Source organism: Paroedura picta, chromosome 6, assembly GCF_049243985.1.
Source record: "Paroedura picta isolate Pp20150507F chromosome 6, Ppicta_v3.0, whole genome shotgun sequence".
NCBI lineage: Eukaryota > Metazoa > Chordata > Lepidosauria > Squamata > Gekkonidae > Paroedura > Paroedura picta.
The window spans coordinates 18,993,326-19,009,277 of record NC_135374.1 but is presented as its reverse complement, the minus strand read 5'-3'; the positions used below and the strand labels follow the sequence as shown (position 1 = coordinate 19,009,277).

Sequence of the window (15,952 nt, the reverse complement as noted above, 5' to 3'; positions counted from 1 at the left end):
TTTTCTTTGATTTATTATTGCCATTGTTGTCCCAGGGCATCTGTACTGTTTCACAGTTGTGTTTTTCACTGGAACCTACCCCTCCTAGTTATATTCAGTCTATAAGTCAGCATTGTGAAAACTGCTGTGCAACATAAAAATAAAACCGAGTGGGTCTTGAACAGGTTAAGCAGCTTTTTCAGCATGCCAGTTTTTTTCAGGCGGCCTGGTTGACAATAGCGATACTTATTCGTTCTCTTCAAATAAAAATATGTGCAGCGATGGCACATCACTCTAGAACAAAAGGGGACGTTAAAGATCCACGGGGTGGCAGAAAAAGAGTTCAAGACCAATTTTAAATGGACAAACTCTATTACCAAAAGCCCGGTAACGGCAAGAGGAAAATATTTCTGTTATGTGATATTCTTTCCTCTCCTATGCAGAAGGAACAAGAACTGCTCAGTTGACACATAAGAGAGATAGACAGTAAATAAGTAATTTCTCTAAGTGAACAATATTTTGTGTGAAGAGAGGTGCTTTCTTTTGTCTATTCTCCACTAATCAATTTCACCGGCTCGCACGAAGGAGTGTTATGGATGTGGGAGAAGAAGTGTTCTCTCTCTCTTTCTTTCTCTGCCCTGTGTAATTTATCAACTTCTAACGTTTCCTCTTTTAATCAATGTTTTCCCTAAACTTCATAGATTTACCTTGTAGAGAAGTTTCCTCAACTCTCTGATCATTTTGGTAGTGTTGTCCTCCCCCTTCCCCCGAGCTGTACCAAATCCTGTTTGAAATCGTGCACAAACCCTTCTAGAGATCAGTAGCCTCACCAAAGGTTTCTGCAGAAGCATTGCTGTACAGGCATTTTCATGTTCACTCTCTTTCCTAAAAGTCTCCAGAATGGAATTTTGCCTCTCTCTTTTTGCCTACTGGGTTGATATTTTTAAGTGATTACCTCAGTTGCCACTATCTTTTGACAGGCGGCACAAAATTACAGTCTGGGGAGAAGCTATTTCTTAGCCTGGAACAAAGTTTGTATTTCTATGCATTCTTTTGCAGCCTCTTGCTGGGAAGCTTCCTTGCTTTCGAACAGCATCGTAGGAACATCATCATGACCCCCCCCCCCACCTTCCATAGGCCTTTGGTATTGATGGGCTGCAAGACGGCTTGTCCCAGTTTTTGTTTCCATGAAGCAAACTTCTGGCATTGGCTGTGATTGAGCTGGACTAGCGCAACGGTTCCTGGCCAAGAAACTGCTCCGCAGTCACGGATTTTCTTGCTGAGGACTGCTGTGAATTCTCCTGAAAGTTGTAGCAGCTGGCCTGTCCTATCGCCTGGCACAATGCCCTGTGTGGACTGAGCATGATGCTTCTGTAGATAAACACAGAGTAGAAAAAGACCAGTAAAAATTCCTCTGGCACGAAAGCATGGGGTAGGCAACCTTTTTTTCATCTGCCATTCCATATTGTGAAGATACCAATGGTAAAAAGGGGGATTGAGAAGGAAGTGTACTTGCCTAGGAAACTGAGCCCCAGCAGCGTGCCAACACCTCAAGAGCTTGCCCCAACCTCTCAGGTCTAGAAGGCAACAGTGATGGGTCTGTCTGCTGTCCCCCATGATTACAGCCCAGCAACTCTGCCAACACCTTAGTCACTTGCTTTAGAGCCATCTATTATAGAATGATAGAATCATAGAGTTGGAAGGGCCATACAGGCCATCTAGTCCAACCCCCTGCTCAACGCAGGATCAGCCCAAAGCATCCTAAAGCAAAATAGATTTCTAAATAGAAATCACATGTAATGCTAAATCCTGTAAGCTTCACCATCCCGGTAAGGTTAAGGGTGCATTACGCTAAGAAGTAATTCCCACATAACATTTCCATTAGTGACAAACGAGAGTCAGACAGTTGCTCGCTTCTACCCTGTCCCCCATTGACAAATACTGCTGGGAAACTGGTAGGATACTGATGCAGCCACAAGAAATTTTTGAGTGGGAATCCTTTGAATTCTATAAATCACTGATGAAGTTCTGAAGAACGAAAGCGTTTGTTAATCCTTGGACTACAGGATGGCTCTGAAGGCAACGAATGCAGTTCTGAGGCTGAAGCTAAGCACCCCTGGGTCCTTACAAAATCATCTCTGAGCTCCTCCAAGTGGTGGCCAGGGCCTTTATGCTATGAATTTAATGGCATTAAATCACCGCCTAAAACATTTTCATTTGGATCCATGAATGCTTTGATTGGAGAGTTTCAGACTCGGGCAAGGCCAAGTCCCTGATAAAAACTCATTTGTGTAACTCATTTGCAGGTCATGTTAGTATCACTGTACTGAAAGCCCTTAAACACTTAAATCCTTTAGTTTGAGGCCACGTTCAAACAAGCCAAAATGACGATAACCCCTCTTTAATGAGGATTTGTAGTCGGTGGCGGTGTCAAACCAGCCATGTTATTTTTATTACATTTAAAGGCAGGGATGCTTTACATTTGAGGATACTGTTAATTTAGCTGGATTAATGGAGCCATCTGTAGGTCATTCAAGCCAGATGTCTTCTAGGACTTGGTCTCATGTGGAGGCATGTAGAGTTCATCTAGGAGCTAAACATAGATAAAACTTTGGGAAAGGGGAGAGAAGATTTTGTGTACGTATAATGGAGGAAAGTTATTAAATATGCTTGGGAAATTTTGTAAAAACAGTTGCAAGATCCTTCTATTCTGGGAAATGCATGTCTCTAGAGTAGCTCAGTCAATTATGCACCATTAGATAAATACAAGTAAAGTAAAGCCTTTGATGAGAAACTTCAGAACTTCCAATTCCCCCCCCCCCCCCCTAAGACCATGGTATCTTACATGGCCAGTTACTGTATGCAAGATGCCTTTTTCTTGTAACTCTTCAGGGTGTTTGGCACAAAGGAGTTATTGCTGGTTTCATCTCCAGGTACCACAGAGAAGACTGATCAAGAACCTAAAAAAAACAGTTCAGTGTTTGAGGTGGCCCCTCACTGAGTCAAAAGGCCCCCACCCAAGTCGATCCAAATAGTTTGATTTCCCCTTTCTTGGCTGGGAGAAGGGGGGGGGAGATTAAATGTGTGACAACCATTTAACTTGTCTGTTTTGCTTTGAAACAGATGGGCTTAATGGCTGCTAGCCATTTAAATGTAACAGATGACGGACAGACCCACCCCGCTTTGGCTCGTGAGCTAGTTCATGCCCTACCCTAGTACAGAACCATAGGTCTGAAAAACTCATAGCTTTGCTACCATACTTTTAGAGAAGAAAACAGGGAATCTTTCCAAGGCAATGTTTGTAATAATGTTTATAATGAATTTCAGTTCAATTTCTTTTACAATTCTTTTATACCCCAGAAGGAACAACCATAATGGCTTCTAGATAAATTCCGTTTTCATTGACTTCATCAGTGGTTGAATCCTCCAATCCTCCAAAAACAGTTTGTTGTATCAAAGGGGCAAAATCCTATTGCCTTTCCTTATATTACTGTTTTAGTATTTTAGTATCAATAGGCCATAGGCTCTCTAGGGCAGGGGTAGTCAACCTGTGGTCCTCCAGATGTCCATGGACTACAATTCCCATGAGCCCCTGCCAGCAAATGCTAGCAGGGGCTCATGGGAATTGTAGTCCATGGACATCTGGAGGACCACCATTTGTCCATCCCTGCTCTAGGATCTGCCCAAAACTCTTATTAGGAAAAAATTAGGAAATTAGTTATGTTCTGTGATGTGACATGACCGGAGAATGGAGAATGTATGAAATTACTTTATACTGACTTGACCATTTTGCAGTCAACATTGTGTGCTCTGACTGACAACAGCTTTTCAAGGGCTTCTTGTCTTCTACCTGCCATCTCCTTAGTTGGAGATGCAGGGGATTGAACCTGAGATCTTCTGCATGCAAGCCAGGTCCTCTGTTGCTAAGCTCCAAGTCACTGTGATTCAGCCATTGGAATTCAGATAGCAAACTGGTGGGTTTGTGCATTGCTTAAATGCTTAGAAGATGCTTGTCCTAGCATCTGCAGTGTCAGAAGTACCTTTCTCCATGTAATTTGGCTCAAAAGTCTCCAGAACACCCTTGGCAGCATGGCTGTTAGTAGAAGTGACAAGCAGTAATGTGTCAGCTGTTGAATTAATTCTTGGTCACGGCAACCAGAATGGCATAATGAATAGTTCTGCTTACCGGTACATGGTTCTTGACGATGCGGGTAGGGAGCTATTTGCATTGAATTTGCATTTAAATATCCTTGCTGCTCGGACAGCCAGTGTTTTGGGTTGGCAGCCCTCTGCTTGGCATTGTGGCATTCTCAGAGCAGTTGTACTTTGTCAGTGCTAGTCATAAAGCCAAGCCTGGAGGTATAATTTTTGCTATGACTTGTCACCTTGACTTCACAAGCACAGTAACCTTTGCTTCCCCTCACACCTTGTGTTGTTTCTGAACCTGCCCTACTGCTTTAGAAAGCAGAGTGCTATATTGAGTGGGGAACAGAACTCAGGTTCCAAGAATGTTTCTCTGACTGGACCTTAAGGCTGCTTGGGGCCTAGGGCCTTGGTTCTTTGTCTTTTGACAACCTCTGGCTTTCAACCATCACTTGTTTGAATAACATTGCGAAAACCTGACACCACTCCCAGCAGCCTGCTGATGAACTTCACTGCTTCATGGCCAAGTATTAAATCCCTCAAATGTCCAGCCATGATGGGTAGGATTGTGCCGATACAGGACATACTCAAGTAGCTTTGGTTGCTTCATCGGGACCTTTTATTCCAGTTGGCCAAAGAAGTCTCTGGTGCTGCACAAAGACTCTGGATGATCCATAATACAGCCTGAATTTTGTTTTTGTTAGGTAGAAGGCAGTGTAAACCCCTGCGATTAAGCAGGCACTACCAAATACAGGAATTAGGAAAGGGATTGGCTAAAATTAAAATAATCTAATTCATTTAGGAATCATTCTGCACACATGGGTTTCATTTTACCCTGAATCAAGAAGCATTTATTTGTTTGTTTGTTTATTTGTTTATGTATGTATGTATGTATGTATGTATGTATGTATGTATGTATGTATGTATGTATGTATGTATGTATGTATGTATGTATGTATGTATTTATTTATTTATTTATTTATTTATTTTAGTTAGCTAGCTAGTTAGTTAGTGTATTTCTTTTGTATTGTACCGTATCTATTGTATTGATCTTCTTTCTCATGCCCATGTTTTGAGGACAACTTATTTGAACCATTTCCATATTTTTACCACCCAAAGGCAGTTATATGGGGAAATTGCTACTAATGGAAATGTTATGTGGGAATTGCTTCTTAGCATAATGCACCCTAACCTTACCGGGATGGTGAAGCTTACAGGATTTAAAATTACATTTGATTTCTATAATAGATGGCTCTAAAGCTTTACGAATGATCAGTGATTTGTGGAGCTTCAGAGTTGGGTTTTCAGCTGGATAGAAGCTCAATTTGAAAGACGTGATGAGCTCCGGCCACCTCTGGGCTGGGAACCATTACAGTGTTTCAAGTTTGGGTGCCCCAAATCAACTCTCATTTATTGAAAGTCTAACCATGATTTCCACCTGAAACTCAGAGGCATCTAGTGATTCGTTTGTTTAAAAAAGAATGCTGGCTTCCAGGTGTCACTCCAGATATAAACTGATTTACTTCGTAATCAGTTGTGACATTCTGTCCTGTAGAGAGAACGGGGGAGCACAACGATGGTTTGAATCTGTTACAGTAATGAGCTCTATGAACTTCTGTACAATGGAGGCCAAGGAGCTCAGACTGCTTTTCTTTAAGGGAATATTAGTATCTGACTTAAAGGTCAGTCACACCTGATGAAAATGTCAGTCTCTGATAAACTGTAATTGGAAGGAAGAGTGGAAGAATGCTGGCATTTGGAGCCAACGGAAGACAAGGCATTAACTTTTTGAGAGAACAACCGTCTTGAGCCCTCCTGTTGTGACTGCTTCCATTTAAGGTGCCCTCAAACTTTCTGAACTTCAGCATGGCAGTCATTTGACTGATCATAAAATACCTGACAGTGGCATTATGCACATAGCATAAATATTTAAAATGGATCCTAATTTCCCAAGGACGAGCTCATTTGGCCAACTGCAGTGTGATGATAGCCTATAAAACAGAAGACTTTTCAGGGATACCAGATATTAGTGCATGTATGTTATATAATCATTTTATTTCTGCCAGGACTTTGGTTGAGGCCAGGCTGGTTAAGATCTGGCCTCCCCCCTCCCCGGAGCAAATTAGATTGGCACAGCTCCCTTAACCCCTCATATGGTGTCATCCATCTGTTGAGCTGGGGGAGAGAGGGTTGGAATTGGTTATGTTTTAGATGTAAGCTGCCACGAGTGGCAGGATACAAGTTGCATCATCCATCCATCCATCCATCCATCCATCCATCCATCCATCCATCCATCCATCCATCCATCCATCCATCCATCCATCCATCCATCCATCCATCCATCCATCCATCCATCCATCCATCCATCCATCCATCCATACATACATACATACATACATACATACATACATACATACATACATACATACAGCTGTAGTTAACTTGATTCCAATCCTTCTCCAGGTATTCAGAAAAACTTTGGTAAAGATGTTTGAAGCTGAAGACCTGGACTGTGTCTTCCTTGAAACAAATCTGAGCACCAAGAAGCGAGACCACATGGTGTATGAATGCATCCCTCTTCCAAAAGAAGTTGGGGACATGGCTCCCATCTACTTCAAGGTATTCATGATGTTTATCTCTCTCGCCCCCTCAATTTTATGAATGCATCGGTTGCTCCACTTCAGGGTTAAAGCTGAGCTAATGTTAGGGTTGCCAACACGGCTGGAGATCTCCCACTATTACAACTGATCTCCGGGTGACAAGAGATCAGTTCACCTGGAGGAAATAAGCATTATACCCCATTGAAGTCTCTCCCCATCTCAAATCCCACATTCCTCAGGCTCCAACCCCAAAACCTCTGGCTATTTCTCATTCCTACTTCTGGCAACCCTAGCTAACATGGAGTCTTATTAGCTAACATGAAGCTGACAAAATATAATGTGACTTCATGTAAATGTTATGATGAACTTGCCACCTGTCTTCCAAGTTAGACTGTTAACATTTTTTTTTTAGCAGTTGAAGTGCAGTTTCCTAAAATACCTGTTAGTGCAAAGTAGGAAGGTAAAAAGTGGTCCATCTGTGTGTGTAAAGTCTCATCAAGTGACTCCTGACTTACAGCAATTCTATGAATTTGTGACCTCCAGAATGTCCTTTTTTGCTCACGGCCTTGCTCAGATCTAGCTAACTATAGGCCGTGTCTTCCTTGATGGAGTCAGTCGGTCTTCCTCTTTTGCTGCCACCTTCAGGTTTTTCTAGTATTATGGTCTTTTCCAGGGAGACTACTCATCATGTTTCCAAAGTGCAACAGGTACATAGAACACCTTTAATCTCATGCATTTTAAGGAACAAACAGCACTGTGCCAGGTTTTCCATTTGTTGCTTTCTCCTCACAACAACCCCTCTGTGGTTGTTTCTGTAGATCAGGGGTAGTCAGACTGTGGCCCTCCAGATGTCCATGGACTACAATTCCCAGGAGCCCCTGCCAGCAAATGCTGGCAGGGGCTCCTGGGAATTGTAGTCCATGGACATCTGGAGGGCCGCAGTTTGACTACCCCTGCTGTAGATCTTAGAGAACTTCAGATCTTTCAGGCTTTTGCAGTATGAAAACATAGCGACTGAAATCCAAAATATAAGTAGTGTAGATTTCACTTGATTTAGTGAGTTTTAACTTGAATTCTTTTTTTTTAATGTACAAAAAAGTCAAAGGGAACTTAATAAATCCTCAAAACTGCTAAGTTTCTATGTCCCTTGAAGCTTTGTAAACTGAAAGTTCTCCATTTCAAGGGAATTTGTGACTGGTTTAAGTTGATTGCAATTTTGAAAGGAATTTTTTAATGAAAGGTGTCTAAGTACGCCTTCATTGTTCTTTAACGGATGTAAATTGAATTCTACAAATTGCAGGATGTTTCCGAGTGAATTTCTTACATTATAAAATTAATACACATTGAAATTACGCACTCTCATTCCTGATCTGCCTTTCTTTCCCGATTAACTTCTGTTTCATGACATATTGTGCTGTTCTAAGAATGTTTCATATATTGTTGAATTTTCCCTCCCAGAAAGCTATTATGGAATGTGACGAAGAATGGTCCATGAATAAGAAGCTGATTGACCTGTCTTCAAAAGATGTTCGCAAATGTGTACGTATTGAAACATCCTGCCCTATGGTTGACACAAGCCAGTATTTTGTATGTGTGAGTAATTTCCTGTCTCTGAGCTAGATTTTGAAAACACGTGATTTTGAAAATACAAGATTTGAATTCACAGGCCAAACACAATGAAGCTGGTATAAAGATCCAGAAAGGTCAGAGTTCTGAAAATTAAAATGGATGCAGATTGGTGCTGATGAGACAGTGCAGGTGAATGAGTCTGGATTTAAACTGGGAAAAGGATTTTTAAATCTTACGGACCGTGTAAGCTATCAGGGCAAATGTTGGATGGTATTTTGACTTTCCATTGTTATGGATTGTGCAGTGGAAGAGCATGGGCATAGATTTATTTAACATTGCTTCCCCTATACTTCAGTTATAAAAAGGATGAGGAAGTGTTGGTAAGAAGGGATTATCTCTATGTGTTTCAGAACATTCAGAACCAATGCATCAAAGTGCCATTTAACTTTATAGTCGCAGAACTAACTGCTTTTCATGTAGCAGAATTTGTGTTCCTTTTCCCCCTTGCTTTGTAATCTCATTTCTCATCTCTGATTACTCCCTGCTTGGTGTAGTGGGTAGAATATGGACTTTTAATCTGGTGAGTCGTGTTTGATTCCCTGCTCCTCTATATGCAACCAGCTGGGTGACCTTGAGCTGGCCACAGCACTTGTAGAGATGTTCTGACACGAGCAGTAATATCAGGGCTCTCTCAGCCTCACCCACCTCACAGGGTGTCTGTTGTGGGGAGAGGAAAGGGAAGGATATCGTAAGCCACTTTGAGACTCCTTCGGGCAGAGAAAAGCGGCATATAAAACCCAGCTTTTCTTCTTCTTCTCTTCCTTTCTCAAAACTGAGCTGTTTATGGGAGTGTGGCATCAAAATAATTTTTGCAAAGCAAATTTAAGCAGGATGTTTGAAAGTTCCAAAAGGGGTCACCGTGACAAGCCTAAGCAACTTAGTAATGAAATAGGGCATGAAATTGGGGGCACTGTGGGTAGGCAGGTAGTTGTGAGTTCCTGCATTGTGCAAGGGGTTGGACTAGATGACCATGGAGGTCCCTTCCAACTCTATGATTCTAGGAGAGTCTGAGGGCTGTTAAGGCTTTGAGACATCTCTCAAGAATATGATTTGTGGAATTTTGGATACCACGTTTCCTAGACCTAATGGATTAAACATAACTGTGATGTAGCTGTGAGTATACAAAATGCCGATGCGTTATGGTTTCTCAAGCATAGTTTCTGTGGGCAAAGTGGAAATGTGAGTCATAAAGGAAAGGGATGCTGTATCCTTGAGAAGTCATAAACAGACCATATCATGGTAAAGGGCTTGCCACCCAGACTGTGCCCTGCTAAAGCGTGTCCATGTTTCCCTACACCAGCTTGGCTGCTGGCTTCCTGTGTTCCTGGAGACAGATGGAAATTTTGGTATCATTGAATGTAGCCTGGGAAATCATTACAGCTCCTAACATCGCAGTTTCCTTAAAATGCTCCATAAAACACTCTTAGATCATCATAACTTTCCCAGAGAGTTCATTTTAGTGACTACCATGAAGAATATACCTATACTTCCCTGACAGCCACTTCCACATTTTTCTATAGCAGTTATGACTCCTGTGGGTATATTACTTTCGTGCCCTGTTTCCTCTAGTCAGCATGCACAGTAAAGAGGACAAAGAAGCTTCTCTGTTCAGTCTGTGCAAGGGAGCTGTGTTCAGGCACCCCCCTGCCCTCCATCTCGTGCCTTTCACACTTCAGGGGCTTTGTAGTAGGAAGTCCAGCATACCATATCTATTGGTGTGTAAAGCAGGAGAGGAAGAACCCTAGAGTGGGAAGGGACCATACAGACCATCTAATCCAACCCCCTGTTCAATGCAGGATCAACCTAAAGCATCCAGGATAAGGATCTATTCAGCCACTGCTCAAAGACCACCAGTGATGGGGAGCTCCCCACCTTCTTAGACGGTTGATCTGAAACAATCTCATTTGATGTGTCTCATGCAGGAGAAACTCAGACCAGTGTTTTGGGCATATTTTCACCAGCTGCTCTTGGGATTTCTGCCTAAACATATTGTGTATCATCTACCATTTTCCCAATATTCTGATTGTTATTAATATGCTACTGCTGGGCTTGTTTGCATGTCACCTGGTGTTTCTTTACATAGCCACCATTCAGATTTGGACAGTAATCACAGAATTCCTTACCTCACTGCTTTTGATTATGAGAATTATTTGTCAACTCTGCATTCTGACCCCCTACAACCTCAGCTGTGGAATCGCCCTAGAGAAAAGTCTCAAACTCCCTTCTTCTACTCAGTTTTAATTCTGAATCCACACCAAGTATTACAGGATGCCTGTAGTGCCATGCAGTAATTATAGCACAATTGACTCTGCTTATATTTAGCTCAGTAAACGTCTGCTGAATTCAATGCAGATGACGTCCCAGAATCCCAGGAGGAAGAGTATATTTAGGGGTAAACCCCCTCTTTTTTTTGGTTCAGGTTTAGAGAACCTGGAACAAATTTGGTATTTCCAAAAAATCCTGGGTCCAAGTACCAGTATGGCACTTGGATCTGGGGTTTTTCAGAAACACATGTGGCAGGGAGGTCTCTCTCTGCTGCACGCAGAGCTGACTAGGAGGACTTCTGCAGTGAGTTGGTTTCAACCACCATACAGCAGCTGGACCCAGGATCTGCATGGAATGGGGAGGTCTCTGCCAGACCTGAGTGGAACAGACCTGAGAAGATCAGCTGGGGTGATGGGAGCTCTTGATCAGTATAGCTGAATATCTGTGAACAAAAGCTGGAAAAAAAATCAGCTTTTATTAGATTCACCTCTATACTGGTAGCCAGTCAGATCAGAGAATCTGGCTTAAATAATACCTGAAAAATGCCTGTAAGGTATTTTGTTTTGTTGGTTTGTTTGTTTTTGGCTTGGTTTATCTGAATGAACACCCCTAAGTGTATTTCTACAAGAGGCATGCTATCAGGAGTACAAGTCTATGAAGGGGGTGACAGTGTCCAGACTTAAAATGGTAGCCACTTCAGCATGAAGCGTAAAACTTAAAAATAGCCTTAGTCATGAACAGGTTTATTCTTTTAAGAGTCAGTTTTCAACCTTGGTTCATTGCACCGTTTCAACTGGTCCTTGAAGATCAGTGATACACCATTAACCTCTCGCTTAGTTCAGATCTGAATGGAAAGATATAACCAAAAGAGCAAATCTAATTTATCATTCAATATAACTGGAAAACGAGGCTATTGTCACTTGCTATCAAGAATAATTCATTTCACTATTGGTGTACATGTCTTGTCCCTTTTTTAAAAAATGCAGCCTGTATAACTCTTTCACATAAGTGTTTGGAACTTCCCTAGGAGGTGTTTTCACATTTTGAAAATTTCAAACCTTAGCATTCTTTGTAAGTGCAAATCTCCCCCGAACTGTGCTGAAGATCTCTTACTAATTAATCAGTATGGAATAGCTACTTGATTGAGCTTTGTGCAGGTAGTCAATAACAACAACAATAAAAGAAGTAAGCAAGAGCTGGTTTGTACATGCCACCTTTCTCTATCGGGGTGTCAAAGTGGCTTACAATTGCCTTCCATTTCCTCTCTCCACAACAGACACCCTGTGAGGGAGGTGAGGCTGAAAGAGCCCTAATGTTACTGCTCGGTCAAAACAGTTTTATCAGTGTTGTGGCAAGCCCAAAGTCACCCAGCTGGCTGCGTGTGGGGGAGCAGGGAATCAAACCCTGCTCTCCAGATTAGAAGCCGCCTCTCTTAACCATTACATCAAGCTGGCAAAGTATAGGTGAGCAATCACGGCTGGATTAGATATAAAGGTCCATGAACGTCCAGCATCCTGTTCTACACAGTAGCCAACCGGATGCTTAGACTGAGTTGATCGACTGCTTTCATGCTCAGTCAACAAAATGTTCAGGTAATGAAGCCATTGAGTATCCATTATTCATGCTTCAAGCCTTGAAAACTGCTTGGAAATTTCAAATGCTGCAGCATGCGGCTTTCAGGAGCACATTTCTCCAGTCGTGTGACACGGGCACAAGGGTGCTGTTTTAATCTAGGAAGTCCCGAAATGACTGGAGCCAGCCTTCCTGAGGGACTGGCTTTCCCATGCTTTCCTAGCTGAAATCAAAGGCACACCCAAGGGCACGAAGAAAGGTTCTCCCCGCCCATTATGAAACTCTCCTGTTGTCGAATCACCAGTATCCAAGCCTGAGAACCTTTCAGAAGCACTGGCAGATCTGCTGTTGCAGGCTGGACTTTGAGGTGCAGGATTAAATCGTTCTGTGTTTTGCCCTCAGACTGATACAGCCGCCTGAATAAATATGACAGCATCTCCATAAGTGCATTAGCTGCAGCCTGGGGAGCTGAAATTAACACCTTTCTTTGCAGGATATCACTAATGCATTGTTTGTTTTTGTGCTTAGGTTCCCAAAGGCTTGCCCTACTTCTCCGTAGACTTTGGGCTGCAAGCAGGGTTTGCCCACGTCATCGAAGATCAGCACAAGTTCCCTCTTTATTTTGGAAAGGTATGGAAACGGACGCTTCTCATTCACTCCAGAGCGCCTAGCACGGGGCCCATTTCTCTCCCGGGCCATCTAGAAGGAGCCCTCCCCTCTCGCGTTGGCGTTTGACGGCAGAGTCTAAATCAGCACGCCAGCTTTGTTTCGGCTCGCTCGAGGAGAGATGCAGCCTTCTCCTCCGGCTTCGTCATTAAGCCGTTCCGCAGGATGCCGAGCACCCGCTGTGCAAACGCGGAGACGTATAAAACAACCGCTCGGAGGCAACGGCCTAATTGTGTCGCCTAATCAATATTATGATAAGACGCCAGCAAGGTTTGGAGGGGAAGGGGGAGGGATAAAACCCCTTTTTTAAAAACCATTTCGGAAAGAGGACGTGTTGTGTACACCAAGGGTAGTCAACCTGTAGTCCTCCAGATGTCCATGGACTACAATTCCCATGAGCCCCTGCCAGCAAACGCTGGCAGGGGCTCATGGGAATCGTAGTCCATGGACATCTGGAGGACCACAGGTTGACTACCTCTGGTGTACAGTGTTTCGCTTCAGCGAAGCTAGCTTGTAAGCCATCCCCCACGTGCTCTGCTGAGAAGCACATCACTGACATCAGCACTGGGTTGCAGACAGGGAAATAAGCAGGGCTGAGAACAGGCATGGTCTTGTGCGGCTTTGTCAGCAAGTAGTTCTGCTTGTGACCTGGGGGGGGGGGCAGGTCCCAGCCTAGCCTTGTCTCGTCACAACTCCAAAGCTAAGCAGGGTCGGCCGTGGTCAGCGCTTGGATGGGAGGCCAGGGTCACCGTGCAGAGGAAAGGCAGGGGCAGGCGATCTCTGGTCGTCTCTCACCTTGAAAAACCTGCCGGGTTGCCGTAAGTCCGCTTGACGGCATTTTGCACGCGCAGTTCCTCAAAGGTGTTCCGGTCCTCGCACAAGGCAGAATCTTGGTCAATATTGGCTTGAAGACAGAAGGCTGATTTCTTTAGCATAATCGATATAGCCGTTTGAGAGAGACCATAATGGTTTTAGGGACTAACCTTTTCTCTCTTTTTTGTCAAATGGGATCTGAAATCCAGTGTGTGTGTGTATGGGCTGGGGGGGGGGGGCGGTGTTGTTGCCTTATCCTGGGATTGGAGATCTTGTTTCTACCTCATTCTCCCTGTCCACCCACGCAGTCTTTTGCATAATGCATTTTACCCAAAGGTGTGAGTCACCTGTTCTTAAAATGCAAAGCCAGAATGATTTCCCCCCTCCTCCCCCTGCTTTCCCATGTCCTTGTTTGGAACAGGTGTGGGCTTCCAACCATCAAATAAAAGCAATACCGTTCTTTTCTCGCCCTGCTTTCTAAAAGGAAATCATCGGTGGCATGCTGGACCTGGAGCCCAGGCTTTGGCTCAAAAGACTGTGGGAGACTTTTGAGGGCCAGAGAAAGAAGGTGTTGCATTTTGCTCAGAGGTGGAAACCGTATGACTTCACCCGAAGCAAAGACTGACGTTCTGAATGGCGATGCGGACAACGCAGGCGCTGGAGCTGGAGGAGTTCTGCAGGTTGTTCCTTTCAAACAAGCAAACAAACCCCACCTCTTTCTGCAATTGTGAGATGCTTGCAAGTTCTGGGAGAATATCGTATGAGGCAGAAGCCTCTTTCATGGGATAGTGGTTCACAGACAAGAGACACTGGAGATCCTTGATTCTGTTTTTGTGCTACAGTGGAGACGTAAATGCAGGGGTTGTCAAACTGCGGCCCTCCAGATGTCCATGGACTACAATTCCCATGAGCCCCTGCCAGCAGACGCTGGCAGGGGCTCATGGGAATTGTAGTCCATGGACATCTGGAGGGCCGCAGCTTGACTACCCCTGCGTTAACGCTTGGTCAAAATTAAACTGCTATTCTGATAAATGAGAAGCATCCACAACCGTCTTTCGTCAGCTCTGCTTCCAAGACCTGCCGTCTTCCTGTTTATCTTCTGTGGAATGCAGTCCATGCACTGAAAGAAGGTCTCCCCCCGCCCCCCGTTAAGCACCACGCCAGTTCTTTCTATTTTATGCCTTCAGCGTGCTGCTCAAGGTGTACGTTTAAAAAAACAACAGTGATTTTAATGGTACCCCATTGTTCCTCAGCGCGTTCTGTCTAAGCCGCGGTAATGCAATTAAAAAGAAAATTGGTTTAATTTATAGGGAATGAGATCCTGTGTGGCATTTTAATGGGAAAGGTAAAGAAATGTATCTCAAAATTGGCTGCAGATCATAGAGAGTGCAAGAAGTAGAAATTCTGTTCAGTCTCCTTGGGAAGGTGGGGTCTGCAAAACCCGCGTAATTCCAAGCATTGGTTTTAAAACGTTGCAGAAGGTTTTGAAATCAAGTCAGTCCTATGTGATCTGGGCTGTGGCAGCTCCAGGGAAGCAATTCACTCTGGCCAGGGACCCTTGAATGAAATTTTATCAGTCTTAAAGGTGCCACTGGACCCTAAATTGGCTCTGCTGCTTCAGGCCAACACAGCTACCCATTTGAATCTGATTCGATAGGGGATATCCAGAAGTCCGCTGAAAAAAAACAAAATGTTCCTGGGGGCATCTTGTATCTGCTACCCAAATGACATGGACCAATGGCCAGCAGGCAAGCCCTCTGAGAGGCCACTCAGGAAAAAAAGGACTACAGTAAGTGCAAATTATGTCAAGTTTACAGTAAGGGAATTTCTGCCTAGCAGCCATGCAGTTTTTCCAAATCAAAGCAAGCAGAGGAAATTGAACAAACACACCTGTGCCAGCAGATAGGCTACTTTAAAGTATGTGGGTGTTGTTTTTTTTTTGGGGGGGGGGATGGGACTTGACAGAACATTTTTAAAAACAGGCAGAACTTAACCATTTTTGATACATGGGACCAACCATTATATTAGCTGATGTCCCTGTTTTCACAGTTGTCACAGCCAATCACTTTGAGCTATGTATTTGAGCATGTTTTATTTACGGCTCTGCTGGCTACTGCACGTTACTTTCCCCCTCTGGTGCCATGAAACAGCTCGGTTGGATTTGCAGGGTGGAAGAAAGTGCTGGCATCAAGGTTCTTGTGTTTTCCATTTCACAGGAACGAGAGGTCTGATGGGAACCTTTTTGCCTCCCCTCCCCCAGGAAGCCTCACTGCCCCCAGAAAGCA

At 43.7% G+C, this 15,952-nt stretch overlaps 1 protein-coding gene across 3 annotated transcripts in view; it reads left to right on the top strand.

Moving 5' to 3' along the window:
• CWF19L2 (CWF19 like cell cycle control factor 2) overlaps positions 1-14,974 on the top strand; it is a 101,343-nt gene extending 86,369 nt beyond the window's left edge. For all 3 annotated transcript variants that reach the window (XM_077341571.1, XM_077341573.1, XM_077341572.1), the window contains 4 exons: positions 6,586-6,741; positions 8,181-8,261; positions 12,717-12,818; positions 14,152-14,974. In XM_077341571.1, the coding sequence (XP_077197686.1) occupies positions 6,586-6,741; positions 8,181-8,261; positions 12,717-12,818; positions 14,152-14,292 (480 nt within the window). In that variant the 3' untranslated portion in view covers positions 14,293-14,974. The remainder of the gene's footprint in view (positions 1-6,585; positions 6,742-8,180; positions 8,262-12,716; positions 12,819-14,151) is intronic.
• Positions 14,975-15,952: the final 978 nt, after the last annotated feature.